Source organism: Notothenia rossii, assembly GCF_949606895.1.
Source record: "Notothenia rossii genome assembly, chromosome: 5".
Lineage (NCBI taxonomy): Eukaryota > Metazoa > Chordata > Actinopteri > Perciformes > Nototheniidae > Notothenia > Notothenia rossii.
In genome coordinates this window covers 67,357,047-67,375,030 of record NC_136903.1, presented here as the reverse complement: position 1 = coordinate 67,375,030, position 17,984 = coordinate 67,357,047, and the positions used below count along the sequence as shown (strand labels likewise).

Below are 17,984 nucleotides of genomic sequence, written 5' to 3'. Positions count from 1 at the left end.
AGGACTCCTGTGGGAATGAGAGAGGAGATTGATGGATGTGGTGATATAACTGAGACAGCACAAGGTCACTTTATTCAAAAGTTACGATCTGAAAAATGGCAATGTTGCACTCGATCAAGACATTTGCACCTGCTCAGTCCAGGAGGGACCCATAAATGAAACACATTCTCTGGCACTTGCTTGTTCATGGTTTCCCCCTTACAAACACCAAATATATTAGTATTGTTCTTCAGTTCTTGACACATGTTTTAATGGTAATCATTAAAGTGCTCATAGAGCCCATAAGAGGTTGTTGGGTTTGCATTTTACATTACATTACATGTCACTTGGGGTTAGTTTACCCAAAGGGACTTACATACACTCAATACTGTGGGCAATCCCCACAGGAGAAGTTTGGGGTGAAGTGTCTTGCCCAGGGACACAAAGACACGCTGACTGCAGTGGGGATTAAACCATTGCTCCCCTGATCCGAAGATCAACGCACCAAGCCACTGAGCCACAGCCTCCTCCCATCTTAAACATCGTATTGTAGCGAGACTTCATACTTTTGAAAGAAGACTCGTAGTGTATGTTAAGCTAATATTAATTAACAATGAAACACACCTTTGTCCCCTTGCACTGCGATGTATAGCCATGAAAGATATCTTATGATAAGATAAGATGTACTTTATTGATCCCAAATTGGGAAATATTTTTCGTTGCAGCAGCATAAAAAAACAAGGCTTTACACATAATAAGAAAGTAAAAGAGTAGAGAAGGACAATTCTAAAATAGAAACATCTCAAAATAGAAATACACCGGCAATAGAGACCAATGTGGACTAATGTTAGGTTTGTTAGCAAAATTCTAAGATATTTAACACAACTGACAGACCTTTTCAAGTTGTAACTTACCTAGGTTAATCATGCAGATGTTGCTGTACATTATGTTCTGTCGATACACTGATGTACATTTCCCCACTATCCAAACGTTCTAAGGACAGAACTGGAGAAAAATGAGGACACTATTTGAAAAAAATGTCATCATCTACAACATAATGCAACATCTCTTGTTATCATGTAACCGTCTTGTAAAAGTTCGCACATGATAAAGCTGGTCCAGGGGAAAAACAAGCCTCACAAGTCTGTTGTAACATCCTGTTTTGAATGGATAAAACCTTAATTGAGTGCTTTGTTTTGGTTTACAGTGGGGTTTTTAAGCAGCTCAATGTTCTGCTCCGTATCTGTCTGACAGGCTGGCAGCTCACTGAGATTACTTCCGCCCACAGGATCTGTAGATTGAACCGTCCGTGTCTGTATATCAATAACCACCACCCCCACCCCCCCCCCCCCCCCACCCCCCCGCTCATACCATGTCATGTCAAAACTAATGCAGCAGCAATTTAATCCATTTGTCAGTTCACAAATACTTACTTTTCTTAAGGCAGAAATTACACATTTTTCAAATTTTAGGTTCTGAAAGGTGAAGATTTTGTGCTTTTTTTCTTGGTTGTTTCATTGTAGATGCACTATCTTTTGGTTTTTTAATATCTTGTTAAAGCTTATATTTTAAGCAATTAAACTGTGCCAAGAACTCTCGTATGAACCTGTGAAAGACTTTGCCACATACTCACGATGCACCCTGACTTAATTAAAGCAATGCAGCTTTGTTCGTGTTACACAGTTTTCGACCTTCACAGTGTTTCTGGAGTTGGGGCTCAGATCTCTGACGGCCGCTGAGAGATGAGAGAGTGCAGCGGAGACAAGGACAAATATCAGTCACTCTAACAGAGTTTCCATGTGTGTACAAAGGTGTGTAAGTGTGTTTCTGTGTGAGTATGCATGTCTATATGTGTGTGTGGGCTTGTAAGGAGGAGAGTCTGAGAAGGGCGAAGCGGTATCAGTCACTGTCACCAAACACTGCAGTCGCTGGCTCGGTGCCACACGCACACACTCAAAGGCACACATGGACACACAAACAGAGGTGTACGATGCATAATTCATAGGTGTAATCAAAGGCAAACAAAAGCCACAGTCTTTGAGTCTGTTGGCCCACCAGGGCACAGTCTGACACACACACACACACACACACACACACACACACACACACACACACACACACACACACACACACACACACACACACACACACACACACACACACACAATCGAACAGTGCTTCCTACCAGCCAGGCAGTAATCTACAGAGGATAACGGAGAGAGAAAGGGAGGTGAATAAGAGGAAAAGCGGATGATTTTTCAAACAGCCCATTCACTTCCCTCCTCTGCCTAGAAGCCCTCTCTTACAACTTCCTCTCCCTTATTTTTTTATACTTAAAAAATAGTTCTGTCAAGACAAAAAGCCAGAGTAGAGTGGAGATAAACTCCCAGAGCTCACTGGCTATAACTTCCTGTTTCATTTGCCCCCTCTCTTTCCTCTGTACATTTTCTCCTGAGTGAATCCAAAGTAGAGAAGAAGTTGAAAAGTGTCTCTTGGCTGCATTTATATTTAATAAATTGTAGATGACTAGCACTCATGAGTATTTAAAAAGCCATATTTAGCATTGACATTATGCTTTACAACGGTCCAGTGTGCGCATCTATAAGAGTTGGCCCTATTTCTTGGGGTGATGAGGCGTGGATGAGTGTTGGCTTATGTATGTATGTTTGCATGGTGCCATGTTCTTTCTCTCTCAGGGCACGTCTGTAAAAAGCTCCGCTCTTAAAGCTTTCATCTACGTCTCAATCCAAACCAATGTTCCATTATTTATTTATCGACCAGAGACCAGAAATATCCGCTAAGATCTGCCGGGCTTTGGACAAGATGAGCCTTAGCCTTGTGGTAGGTCTCTTGGCAGAACGGTTACAAACACACAGAGACACACATACACTCAGAAATAAATGGGCAAACGGGCACACAAGTGTTGGAGACTGACATACATGCACACACACAGAGGCACATATGCTGTACACTATCAGTGAATGACTGGGACTGCGCTCAGCCGGCGTCCAGGTAATGCACCTGTACTGAGGCACCGGATAAATCCCGGAATGCTGAAGTCTTATCTGCCCTGGGCAGATTGAAGAACAAGGCTGTAATCTTTTTGCGGGCAGCTCCTTCTGTCTGTCCGTCTGTTTGTGTCTGTCTCGCTGCGCCTGCTGCAGTGCTTCAGTCTGCAGTCTCTCTTTCCTGACTCCATTGCTTTTCCAGTTGAAGTTGATAGGCTGTAAACTCTCCTCATTATTGGTGATCCCTCGCTCCCTGCTACTCCCTCCCTCTCGTTCTCTTTTTATTTCCCTTAAAATGTCAGTTTCTTGCTGCTGATGCAGCCGTAGATGTCGTAGTTGAAACTTAAAGCTGCAACGCTAATCAATATTTTTATATTAACAACGGGTGTAACATGAAAGGCTACACTTGTAGTGACAAACACGGAGCATTATCGCTCGGCAATGCAGTTCAACCTCAGCTCTATGGAGCGTTTTAGCATCTTTGCATTGTCTTGGTTTTACCGCCCTTAACTGTACTGTAATGGTTCCTTTCAAACTACATATCACTTACAGATGCATCACTTTAATGTATTCATTAAAGGAAAATTGTCAGTAATACAAACTAAATGAGTGACAGGCAATATTGTTACTAATTTTTACTGCAGAAAAAACTGATATTGTATTCCTGAAGGAAGTTCTTTTTTCAATAAGGACCGCCTCGTTGTACATTATCCCGCTAAGTACACAAACACATACTAAATAAACAAACTTCCTTAGTAATGACTAAATAACCTCTTTCCTTCCCTCCCTTGATCTTCCTTAGCAACAGTAATATTATGCTTAGAAGAGGTGTGTTATCGAGTACTAACAACCTCTGCAATGTCCAAATTGAACAATCGGAATCGAGTATTTACCTAAGTTGTGTAATAAATCTTGTTAATCACACGCCTGTCAGGACTGGGATTGACTTGGTAGCTTGAGTTATATGCCCCTCTCTGCTCACTGATGTTGTTGCCTTGCAGATCAGCTGAATTATGCTGTTAGTTCCTTTGCAAATTAGTCTGATGTAGATTTATCCCCCTCAGTCTCTCGCCCCACCATGCCAGCTTGCCCTGACTTTCAAAGATGATGGTGAAACGTTTCATTGAAGTTATTTTTGGCCATGTTACATAATGCGTCTCTCCTTCTGTCTCTTCAGATAAAGTGGTACGATGCTGCGCACTTGGCGGAAAGCTCAGCACTGTGGTACTAATTGTGGCGTATCACAGAGATATTTCAGGATGTTTTAGCACCAACCCGCAGCTGCTGGTCAAGAATATCGCTTGAGACGTTTACGGTACGATAAATGTGTGCCTGAGTGGGACTGACTGTCATTTTTGAGCAGTTGGAACCAGGCTTATCAGGCCAGTGGAGGCAGACAAACCATCTGGGACTGTGGAAGTTTTCCCAGTAGGCGAATCGACCTGTGAACCAGAAGTGGGGCCAGGAAACACAAAAAATCTCATGCTGTGAATTTGCATGAGATAAACCAGCCAACTCGATAATGTTCTGCATGAACTATGACAGCGTGGACCTGCCTGGTGAAATACATTAGGCTGCTTTTTAAAAGAAATCTACAAAACCACCTCACCTGAAATACAATGCAATCTAATAGATACTAAAAGCACTTCTTTCCATCGCCAAGATACTGAATTGTGACATATTCCAAATGAAAAAACGACATGCTACTGCTACATTTTGTGGAATCTTCCCGTTTCTTTTTGCTATTAATCAATTTTTTGTTTGGTTGCTTAAGAAAATGTGAGAAAGTACACACTCAAGATCTGTAATTTACAATCACGTAAGACAAAGACAAGCAACAAATCTTCACGACTAAGAATTTGATGATTGATTGTTCATTGAAGTGTCTATTTGTTTGTCTCCCTTGTCATTTTCCTTTCATTATATCTCGTTCTAGTTCTAATAGTTTGGTTCCGTCTCTTAGTGGAACGGCGATTCTCCCCTGTGTGTAAGATTGGTTGTCTGTGTCCACCACAGCCCTGCCTGCCTGTTATTTTTCTGGAGGAGAGAGGGCTCGAGGGGTGAGAATAAAGGCATGAAGGAAAGAGTAGGAAGCAGAAGGGGTAGAGAGAGGTGTGGGGAGAGAAGAGACTACAGGGATGTGGTATCACACTTTGGAGGAAAAAGACCAGAGAATGAAATAAATGAGGAGAGGTGCTGAGGAAAGAGAAGAGGACGTGCCCTCCCCCTGTTGTCCTTTGGGGCTTTGGCTAGATTGCTTTCTCTCGGACTTGGAAGAAGAGGTGGGGGAGGATTGAGAACATGGCCGCAGCCTGGGTGGGGGGGGGGGGTCAGCAGGGAAGGCACTCAGGTGTTAATTTGCACCTCCATTCTCACCTCTTGCATTCCATCACAGAGGCAGAGAGCTGCAGAGCAGGCGAGATGATGGCCCTGTCACCTTCCATCAGACCGCGCCATCCCATAAACCATCCCTGCCATCTATAAAACTTTGCTGCAGGCGATTGGATCCCCCCCCCAGCCCCCTCTCCCTCCCTCTTACTCAGCCAAGATACCTCTCTTCTCGTCCTGTCACAGGCTGCTGAACCCTCTTATAGGAAGCCCCTTGTCCAAAATGGTGCCAAATGTAATAAAAGTGTGATAGAACTTGGCTTCTCGTCCGGACCTGGCACCAGGGCCCCGCAAACGGAAATGATGTCTCCGAGTTGAATTGGTTTCCTGGCATGTGATAAGTTGGGGTGAATTTTTAATCTATGACCTCATGAAAATATGTCAATCTCCCAGCTGCTATCGTTTCTCCCATCCCGTCACCTCCGTCTCTCTCCCCCTGCTTCTTGCCCCTTTGTCTTTCTTCTGGCTACGCCGTTCTTCTAAAAGTAAAAGATAGCAGGTGTGGGACACCTTTGCTTCTCTTCCAATTACCTCACCAGTGTATAATCCTACCCAACCTCACCCCTCTACCCACTCAATCCTTTTCCCTCCTTGACGCTCTCACTCCCTCACCTCCACCCACGCCATTCCTTCTTTCTGGTTTTTTTTCATCTCTTTCCTTTATCCTGCCAACCCTGTTAGGCTCTGTGGCTCACCAATTACAGCAGCAGCTAGCTACAGTGAATCCCACAGGCCGGCTCCACGCATGCAGGAGGCATGCAGCGGGCTGACATGACACAGGGTGTTCTCCCAAAGCAAGCGCGCCCCCTGAGGGAGGCTGATAGCCAGGCTCCACCGGGGGCTCAGTGTTACTGTCTGTACATGACTAGCCATTCGCTGCGCCTCATACCAGGCGGCTTCCTGCCTGCCTGACACTCTTCTTGTCAAGTGAACACGCTGAAAGGCTTGTGGACAGGCGAACAAGCCAAAGCATGTCTGCGGAGTGTTTAAGGGTTTTGGTTTAAAAAGTTTAAACGCTGATGTGCGAGCGTGTAACTACTTTTGGGAGAGGCTGTTTGTGATAAACAGACACTCATTTCTATTATCTAAAATGATTTTTCTTGTTGTCGTGACTTTAGGCCTGCCAGCTCTCTATTTCTTCTTATCTTAAGCATATACATTCAAGACTCTTTACACTAATATGTTTTGTAATCTGTTTTTTGGGTCAAATGAAAGGAGATTCTTATCCAACAAATATTAGCGCCAGAGATTATTGAACGGTATTCTATGATAGTGTCAAAAATAGAGGCAGAGAAATAAATTGAATTCTGTCATAGCCTGATGAGACACCGATAAGAACAAAAGTACCCACTCCTTATGGTGTATCGTGAATACAATTCTAAATGTGCTTTTTCGCTACATCGTTTCATGGCTTTTGTGACCTCCCAACAGTGTTTGTTCATCTTCTTCTTTGTCGAGATAGAGCTCATGTCAGCCACTAGTCACAGAGATGAACAAATAAAGAGGGGAGGAACGGCTTTGCCTGGCAGTCTCCTCCTGCATACAATCACCTTCTATACCGGATGTCAGATAGGGAGGGGGATGCTGGGAAGGCGTCGCAGTGGCCAGCCATTAAACACAAATTAATTCTGACTCGCACAGCTAGAGGCAAGGCAGCGGCAGAGCGGGGGAAATTGGACCAAACATACACATTCATCGTCAGACAGTGACATGTGTGGAGAGGCCTGTTCACCATGTTAAGCTGCTGTACAACCTCATGTACATGCACAGGCATCCTTCTGCCTCCCTCTGCCGCCAGCCAATCAGCTGCTGCCAGCTCAGGAGCCAATACCGACCAAGGATTCTTAGAGATGTTGAGTGACTGAAGAGAAGGGACTGTGTCAAAGTCGTACCCTGTGAGGCAAGGCTGCATTAAAATTCATACTGAGCCGAGGCACAAGCCTGAATACTGAGCAGTGCACAGGCCCTGTCCTGCAGCAACACTGAGGGAAGAAAGAGCCTATTTCCTGACATATATATACCATAAAAAGACATCATGTGAGAGCAGAAGGGAACAAGAATAAAAGAGTTATATGGAAAGAGTGGGAGAAGGAGAGAGAAAACCGAGTGTGAGATCCCGTTATACAAGGCTGTTGTGTCTCTGATGTAGTGCTGCAGCCATGATAGGACGAGTGAGAGAATATCTATTTCTGACAGTGTGTGGGGGCACATGTGGGCATGTAACCATATGCTGTTGCTATTTTTCTCTATGTACATTATGCGTGTGCTTTTGAAAGAGTGTAAATTGCTCGCAGTATTTTCACAGGTATTTTCTCCCTTCTTCCTACCTTAATACCTCGTTATAAATAGATGTCTGAGAGAGAACACAATCAATGTTTGTGTCATAAACCGGGCAACTCGGGATTTTGCATTTATACAAATTGTCTGACTTTGTGCTGATGGAGGCAGTTGCAATCGGTTGCAATCGATTGGAAAGGTTAAACCAATTTAAGGTCTATGGCTGGTAGTAATTTAATATTATCATCCATCATATTTGACCTTTATTGTATCTTGATAACATGATCAAAACTTCATCATTTTCTTAAATATTGGAGAAATTTATATTTGAAAAACTAATAAAATGAATTATTTAAGTTGGCAAGATAAGTCAATTAATTATTTAGATAATTAGATCATCCAAAATTAATCAACCATCGTGAGAATATGATTTTCGATTCTTAGTTGAACAAAAATAAAAGATTTTAAGGCATTATTCTGGGCTTTTAGAGTATGTGAGGAGCAGTGTTATTCTCTATTGAGAAAAGAATCCTCAGATTAATCAATAGTTATAATCCTCCTCCCGCAAAACTCAGCTGTTTTTTATAAGATATGATGAGTTATACCAGAAATATAAATGCATACGTTCTGCATACAACATGTAAGTAAAATACATTATACTAGATTGAATATTTGATTTATAATTTAAGTGCACAAATGAATTGAGGAGACGTTGTTGCTATGCACTAGATGTTGCGTAGTGTACATTTGTCATATTTAGTTGTTTCAATATTGGAAAGATCTTGTTAATATTCAATTCAGATTTGGTGTCAAATGTAACACATACCGCTGTACCTCTGTGTGATCTGTGAACTCAAAGCTCTTACATGTAGATACATTTAAGACAAAACTCCTTCCAGAATTGCACATGGATATGTTTGGCTAGATGTTAAATCGCTGTCAATCCTGATTTGACTGGAATTTAGATTAATGTGACCTTAATCCTTCACCTGGCACCACCCACCATCCCACAGCTGAGAGAGACAGAGAGAGAGAGAGGGACGGACGGACGGAGGAATGGAGGGGGGGATGGGGATGGGAGAACTCTGCCAAAGATTCCCGGAGATAAATGAAAGTGTTTCTGTCGTGATGTTTGGAGGGGACTCAGTGAGCGATTCCCATGACCTGTTGGTATTTGGCGATGCACCAGGGGAACAATGGCGGGGAACGCAGCTGGAAAATCCAACTCTGTATGTTCTTAATTGTTTGTTTCCATCCCACTAATTCCATTTCAATGCCTCACTCTTCCACTAGATACAGCATTTCTTTCTGGAAATAAATTAAATGTCTCCACTAGCAAATGTACTCACAGTTCCCTCCACTATGAGCCTGAGTAACATCCAAAGGGATCATCCGTATTTACTTTCATACATGACAAAATACATTTTAATACATTTTGGGTTATGTAAACAAACTCTTGCCAAGATTAATTAGCCATGTCCGTTTTTCTGCTGCTGCACAACACCATGAGTGGGGTCTGAGCCAAGCATATGTATCATAACATATTTAGAAACACAAACACACGTACGGCAAATCAACAAGTGCTCCCCGAGCCCCGGTTGAGTCAGCTCCTCAAGAATCACCATCTAGCACTTTGGCTTTCCCCTTGAAGCCGGTCCGCAGAGAGAAAGAGCAACGTGGCCGTGTGACATAGAAGAGAGAGAGCAATAACTGTGACTGTCGCCACCTCAGAGTCGTGCACTGAGGATCAATAAAACAAAGTCAAATAGTTTGCACCAACTAATCCTCTGTTCAAAGGGCTGCGGGAAAACAGTGAATGGTCCAGACCTCCACTCATTTGTAGTAAGTCATGTTTACTCTCAAACCCTCTAAGTGTCCTGACTCCGGGTTCATACTTACAATCAAAGCAGAGAATTTATCTGGTGAGGAAAAACACAATAGGATAAGACTCTAGGAAAGCACTTTTTCAAATATATAATCTAAATGCTTGTTTCACCAAGTAAAATGTGCATAACTTGTCAAAGATTCTGCAAAAACGCCCAAGAAAGGGGCTATGGACTAATTACAAATAGTAAATAATACAGTATATAAAACATGTAGTATCCTATTCCCAATCCTCAAACAGAATACTGTAGAGTTACATACTTTAGGGAATTAAAAGACTCACAAAATGAATGATGAGGTCAAATTGGCCCCATCATAACCTCTGCTTTTGATTAATATGTTATCTAGAACTGAAACAATTAATATACTTGTTGATTGCCAGATTAACTGCTACCGAAATTAAACAGATTAATGCATGGAAATAATCATTAGTTGCAGCCTTAATATTGGCTATTTACCATGAATCAATAAAACATTTAGTCATTAAAATGTCATGGTGGTTAAATGTTGAGGATGCCTATCGATACATCCCAAGGTCAAATCACTAGCACACCACTAGCATATTTATATAGTAAACACATCATTTTATTATATTAACTAGGCTACATAGCACATAGAATAACGTAAAAGATTAGGAATATTCACGACTAACCGTTAGAAGTCCAGAACAAGAATATGAGAGAATAGTGTACATGCAGAGTTTTTGTTTTTCACAGATTTTGAAGAGGATCGCCTGCTCAGTGAGCAGTAAGGCTCTGGATTTTGACCAAAGATAGGGAGAGGCTTTGGCCCTAGCCACACGGAGACGATAACGAAAATGAACGAATCCTATATCAAAAAAGTATTCCGTCCACATGCAATCGGCACCAGAAACGTGTCCGCCCACACTAGACCGCTCGACCCGCTGCAGACGCTGTAGTACATATGCCGGGCCTGTAAGTGGCGCTGTACTTCCACCACAAAATACACCAAAGCGAAGGAGACTTCACGAGCATGCATGGTTGCCATGGTTGCCCTTCTGTTTATTCTCCGTGGTGGACTTAGCAGCAGAGGTGGGGAGAGGTCTCTGGCTCTTTTTCTCCCTCCCCGAGGCAAGCGTGTGCTCCTGCTGTAAATCTCCCCGGCAGTCCACCAGCAGATGAAAAACACCCACTTCTCCGCCTCTTCCAAGGGACGGGGGAACTGTGCGGCAGAGTTTCAGTTATAATTTTTTTCCGCCAGACGACATGTCCGTTAAAGTTTAAATCTTCCGGACAAAATTATAAGTGCCGGTCAAAGGTCTTCTTTGTTATTTATTGAGCTTTAAAACAAATGAATAACGACTCTATATAATAATATAAGAATAATATATACGGAGTCTCTCTTTTCCTCCCCCTCTCCTGACAGCCCGTCAGTATTTTCGTTATCAGTAAATGATCGTATAGGTCGTAATCACGGAGCCGTTTGGCCCCCCAGAGCGTTGCGTCTGCAGATCTACCCACCTTGGGACCCGTTATCGTTATCGTTTCTGCGTTTCCCTGTCGGCCTCGTGTGGCCGAACCGTATAGAGAACTGTAGCGGACAAGACCCGTATCGTCTACATGTGTCTGCAGCCTTTGATAGCGAGAGCCATTGTTGGACGGATCCAATCAGATTGAAGGGGGGTAAGCTGCTTGGGGGATGCGGTCAGAGCAAAACGCACTGTCAGTTTTCCAAAACGGGGGTATTCATCATTCCTTTGATGGCGCCGTTTTAATCATTAGGCGATGAGGAGAAATGGGCCGTGGAGAGATAAGTGATAGGATAGAAAAGTTGTTTTTGGGCTTTAGCCCTTCAGATTTACAACTGTGTGTGTGTGTTCCCATTAAGATACTGTCCCTTTTGATCTTATAAGAAGCACTGTGTGTTTGTGCTTTGATCCTTCGAGACGCTCTTTCCCATTCCCTCTATAGGTTGATAGTAAGTAATCAACTGAGACATAATATATTTTTGTATAATCTAGTGTAATTTTACATATCTAACAAAGGCTATATGTTAAACAAGGTAATATAGGAAAAGCACTCAAGTTGTGGGTGCATTAGCTGATTAACATCAGCTGTTTCATTAATCCCTCACCACATCCATCAGCTGTTTGGGTATCAGCTGAATAGTTACATCCAATCATATTCAAGCGATATGAGCTGTCACATTTGACTATGGCTGCTGATTCATGCCAACATAGTTTGCTGTCACAGCTTCCTCCCCCACTACAAAATTAACTGTATAGCCACTTGCTGTAAATGAGACACAACACTAGTCTGTCATGCAAAACATTCTAGCAACGAACCTTCCAATTTAAAACAAATATTGTTGTGTTGACCACATTGCCGTGTCCCGGATTGGATTTGGTGTGAGGAACATTAAAAACCCTGTCCTGTGATCCAGTCAGTGTAGTGATTCCTCACCTTGATCTGAGGCGCCAGGGGGAAACAAACAAATTGATCAATTCATTGATTTATCATTAAGTCTTTAAAATGTCTGCAATTTCACCAATGGTGCACCTTGAAATTGCTTGTTTTGTTCGACCAACCTTCTAAAACCCCCCGCCCAAAAAATCTATTTGCTTGGATTATAAAAACAGCACAATTATCCCTTCTGGAGAACACTTTGAAAAATGTGAGCAATTGGTTGGGAGGGCCATTACAATTATCTTCAATTTTTCCATTATATATTTTATATTGTGTGTCTCATTTCACTGATTTTACATATAATGATATACAACAAAGAGAAATGGAAAAAGGGGAGATTATAAAAGATAATGTAAAATGAGCAAATCTGCAAATCGAAAAGTAGTGAATGTTCTTCTAAATCAACAGAAGATCTACATGTCTTGTTAAAAGTGTATGTAAATGTGATATGGGCCTCGAAGTAGGACAAGGAGACAACATAAATACAGTATATAGTAAATAATAAGTGTAGCAAGTTGGTTCCGTGCATGCTTCTCCGTTTAGTCTTTTCACGTCATCATCTCTGCTCATGCATTTGAATCTCATCTGCCGTGCACAACCAGCCGGATATCTTTTGTTTTCCCAGATGCGTGTAGCACTCCTCGAGAGGCATATCCTCCTCACACGGTCTGAAGAGGGGAAAAAAGACCACACTTTTTCAACAAACGTCTAAATAATAAACATGTTCTGAAAACCCCTTTGCAGAATGCTCTGGCTTCGTCTTTTAACCGCTTGTGCATGTTTTTTAACCTGCCGGTCAGAGAGAGCTGAACCCTGAGTGCAGCAGAAGCTTTTACATTCCACAGCCAGGGAGACATAAGTGTGTCTCCCTCTGTCCTCTCTCCCCTCTCTCCCCCTTCTCTCTCTCTCTCTGCGGGTTGCCATTTCAGGTCTGGCTGCCTCGTCTTTGTCTGTCTGAGTCCATATCTCTCCTTGTCACAATTCGCTCTGGCCCCATCTATCTGTGTCGCTCTCCATCTTCTCATCTGCACCCTCATTCCCTTGCTTTCACTCTCTTTGTATTAGCTTCTCATCTACCTCCTCCTCACTATCTTTTCGTGCTCTTTTCGTGCCCCGAATATCTGAGCGTGGCCCTCCTTTCTCTGCGTCTCCGTCTGAGTGGCCCTATTGCTCTGTCTCTGTAGAACAGTGTGCTGGCTGTTAGCGATGCCCCGACGTCATGGCACATGGCTGCAGTGCCCTGGCTATAAATAACTTGTGGCGCTCAGTCCAAGAGAGGACAGAGAGCCAGAGGGAGAGCAATCTGTCGTCTCCCTCAAGAGACGCTCCAAAGAGAAGGCGCAAATAAGACAGCTTACTCAGAGCAGCCTTTGCCACCGAGACCTTCAATGTACTTGGTGAACAAAGTGGTTCTGAATTCAATTATTTTTGATGTTGTAGCTTCCATTTAGCCAAGGATCGTGTAGTTATATTGTTTTACCACCACATATATCTGAAGCACAATTATATTTTAAAATCCAGGCAGAAGTGCAGGCAAATGTGTATTACCTTAATTATGTGTATTATAGTATGCACCTGCAGTTCTAATCCATTAAGCCAGCTGAACAAATACTAGTTTAAAATGTCCAACCTCTACTACGCCTCCCAAATGAATCCTGTGCTACTTCGCAATGAACACGCTTAATTGCTGGTTATTATAAAAAATAAAGTTTAGAAATTGGTGAGATTATACGATCGGTATTTTCACATCAAACAAGCCTTAATTAGCTCATCATATCAAAATAAGAATAATTTTCATTTGTTGTTTTTCTGCACATTGTATGAGTGGAACAACCGGTATGCAAAATGTTGTTTGCGATCCATTTAAAGCTCAATAGGTAATCAATGAGCTCGTCAATGTTGTTCTTCAAGAGGCGGACGCTGCCCTGCACATATTGTTTGTTTTGGAGATTTGCCTCTTGGCTCCAGTCTGTGAACTTGTGGACAGATGCTACTCGATGGAGTCATGATGCCTACGGCGAGCTGTCACTTAAATAACATCACACCGATTCCACTGTTCTTTGTTTTGAGGGTAAAAAGCTGCTGAATGTTTCTTATTATTTCCCTACCATCTCCTCGTTTGTCACTGTAGCGAAAAACTGATTGAGATGTTCCAGTTTGCATTCTTCCCATGACCATATGGAATATATAGCGCTGCACATATTGGGAATGCACACCCCATTAGTTATGGTTCTGTTCGCCTGCATTTCTGGCTGTGGGCGCTTTATGGAGACAAAATAAAAGCCTCCTCTCCTTTTTCTCCCACTTTCAGCTTTTCTGTCTGTGTGTCTTTCTTTACTTGAACAACAATGTTTAAATATTTAAAAGCCGGTCTGCTCTTTTGGCACGAATAAGCTCATGTCTGGTCTGTGAATTACTTCTTCCTTTCAGTCCAGTCTAAATCTAAAGGTGTGTGTTTCTGTTTTTTCCAGGTGACATTAACCCCAAGGAGAGCAGCCCCTTCATCAACAGCAGCGATGCCGCCGCAGAGAAGAGCCAGCAGTATGACGGCAAGAACATGGCCTTGTTCGAGGTACACACACACACACACACACACACACACACACACACACACACACACACACACACACACACACACACACACACACACACACACACACACACACACACACACACATCGATTTGTTAACGCACGCAATCAGGCTTGATCGTAAAATGCAGGAGACACTCAGTCTCACAGTTCAGTTATTGAATGGGGGCCCTGACATCTATTAATGAGGGTAATTACTTTGTGAAGGGCATGTTGGAACCTCAGGTTAATGCTAGCAAATATCACACTGCTACAGGAAAGAAGTTCACTCAGGCACTTTGACACACACTGCCCTAATGTTTTTTACACTCTGTACTCAAAGGAGTTTCTAGACTAAGCAAGAAAAACCAAAAAAATCTGAAAATACAAATGTAGTTTTCAGGTGGGTTGGTATTTTCAAATGTGGTATAGTACAGTAGCTGGTTCACATGGCTGAGTGGGTTAACATGTCCAACTGCAAAAAGGTGTAAAGTAACAATCTTTGAGGTTAGAATCTACTGAAAGAACCTGGATGTATCACTGACTCCAGCCCTCCTGTGTGTGTGTGTGTGTGTGTGTGTGTGTGTGTGTGTGTGTGTGTGTGTGTGTGTGTGTGTGTGTGTGTGTGTGTGTGTGTGTGTGTGTGTGTGTGTGTGTGTGTGTGTGTGTGTGTGTGTGTGTGTGTGTGTGTGTGTGTGTCTGCAGGAGGAGATGGACACCAGCCCCATGGTGTCGTCTCTCCTCAGCAGCCTGGCCAACTACTCCAACCTGCCCCAAGGTAGCAAGGAGCACGAGGAGGCCGAGAACAACGAGGCGGAGTCATCGCGCAAGAAACCCGTCAAGGTATTTGACAGAATTCATGTATAAATACATACGAAAAAGGGCACACAACACTGTGTTTACTTATCAACTATATATGCTGTAAACAGACAATTCAAGGGTTGTGGTGAAAACACAGCTTTACTTGGTTTATTAAATGGCTATGCAGCAGTGGATTGTGTTGGTACATTTGATTTCAATCGAAAAGCGTTTAATTAATAGGGGTAATGATTGGGTACTATGGATTTGTATAGTCCAAATAATTAAATGTATCTGTGTTTTTTAACTTTCAAATAACTAAATAATACAACCTATAGTCAGAAACCTTAATAATCTTACTGAGTTGTTGCTTGTGTAAACTATGGTGCATTAAAAACAGCTTATTTGAATTTCATCTTTTCCTTTATCATGTAAATCATATTCACCACAGGAGGATCCAATCTACTGTAAACCATGGTGATTTGGGTTTTTCTATAGTAGAAACCCAACAAATCCTCAAGGTTGTCGAATCTGGATAAAACAATCGGGTGAAAACTGCCTATTTGAACAATTATTATGTTTTATTTCTACTGAACTGAGAAGAGATTGGCCTTAAGTGTGCTTCAATTAAAACAAAAGCACTAATGGGTTATCTGGAGACACCATATATTATACGTAAAAGGGAGGTGTTCTCTAAGATTTATTCAAATGATTGTAACGGCTGAAGTGTTCATCATCTAACACGTTTAAATATGTTAAAATGTGAGTCAGACATTCATGCTGCAGCTTTCCAGATATGTTTACGTTGCTGCAAAACACATTTGATACAGTGCCTAATTATTTTTCTGACTACAAAACGAAATGTCAAGCTGTCTGCTCAAAAAGGTTTTTGTTTTAAAAATGTTTATAAAATTACTACAATTAACTTTCACACAGTGTGCATGCATCTCTTTGCTGTAGATGTACCTCTGCTCTAATATTGTGTAATGTGCACCCTGGACAACTTGTTCACCCGAAGAAGGTTTTTATGCTTGTTGCCAGGAGATGGTAATTAATTGTTACCAAATATAGATTTGTACTTTTCCATTACTTCACGAATCCCTAATGGCAGAGTTTATGGTTGTTTTGTTAAAGCACTCACTGGAGAGAAAGTGAAACTTTTAGAACGTGTCAATCATTCTCTGTTGATATTATAAATCCCCTGTTCGTGTTACTGGATTGCATCTTAAATGCCACTCACTAATGACTTCCCACCACATCATCCCATGGTATTTCTGCTGTTGGGTGTTGACATGCCAGCAGGAAGGAGTTTACTTCTACGCTCTTGACAGACAGACAGCCAGCTACATTATAACTCCTGTGGGAAATGGTGGATTTAGCAGCAATGTTCCACTGACGCTGATAATGATGACGATAATGCTAATAATGAAAGAAGACTTGGAAAAAAGAGTCATATCCTAAGATATTGCGAATAAGACTCTGGTCCATGTGAGGTAAAACACAGTTTTGATATTGTGAGTGTCCGCAGCAGTGACAGGTTGACAGCTTGCCTGTGACTTTTGACCCAGTCTGTCTTTTTAGGTGTCCAACCTGACATTCTTCTGCTTATATATTGGTTTTCTCCTCACATGTGTCAGTCCCTTTTCTGTTGTTTCCATCCACTCAATGAGGTTTTTCATTCCTCTTTCTCACCTTGAAGCAAATCATGATGGTGACCTTGAATACCTCCAGCTATACTGTCTATTTTACCCAGTGTGAATCACTGTGATGAGTTGATTTACAGCAGATCCTAAGTGGAAACACATTTCCAACTGGAGATAACGATTCTAGGAACAATCAACCACACAGCAGTATTGATGTCTGTGTGTGTTTATCTTTCTTACACAAATTATAATTACAAACATGCCATGAACTAACAGTTAAATGTAGGGAAATTTTTTTAGAGAACAAAGTGTATCTAAAGGTCCACTTTCTTCCTTCATCTTGGCATTGTATTTCAATATTTTTCCACTCATTTCTAGTGGTATTAAGCCATGCAGATCGATTTAGGATTGTTGCACAGTACAATTCCAATTACATTTTAAAACATCTCCAGCATCTTCTCTTTCCAGAAACAATTTTCAGTTCAAGATAATCCATAGACAAACATTTTCCACTGGAGCTTATTTTTATAAAATTAAATTCAAACTAAATGTTAATGGTTTAACGTAATTTAGTGTGTCTAGATCGGGGATGGGCAACTTTGATGGTGGCCACATCATTGATGTACTGGCCACCAGGGGGACGCAGATTCACTTGGAACTCACACAAATTCCATGTATTGTATGTAATTATTAACAAATACACTAATATACTAAGTCTGACATCTTCATTGACATTTCACAATCTTTCAGGGAACATCCTCTAATAAGGTCACTAAACAAATATCAGTTCACAGAAATGTTATTTAATTTTTACAAGTGGCATTTTCGTATTGAACAGGTTTTAAACTATTGGAAAGCACGGAAAATGTGTTTGCATTGAGATTAACCATTAAGATGACATAAAAATGAAGTCATGAACACTAACCCAGACATTAGCTGTCTAACTTGAACCTAAGACACTTGTAGCCAGTCTCTGCATTCCCCTTATTCCACACTAAGGGGAATGTCAACA

The 17,984-nt window shown here is 41.8% G+C and overlaps 1 protein-coding gene across 2 annotated transcripts in view; it reads left to right on the top strand.

Annotated features, from left to right (window-relative positions):
* slc12a5a (solute carrier family 12 member 5a) overlaps positions 1-17,984 on the top strand; it is a 98,332-nt gene that overhangs the window by 33,929 nt on the left and 46,419 nt on the right. For both annotated transcript variants that reach the window (XM_079682077.1, XM_079682076.1), the window contains exons 2-3: positions 14,434-14,534; positions 15,237-15,374. In XM_079682077.1, coding sequence (XP_079538203.1) covers positions 14,434-14,534; positions 15,237-15,374 — 239 coding nt within the window. The remainder of the gene's footprint in view (positions 1-14,433; positions 14,535-15,236; positions 15,375-17,984) is intronic.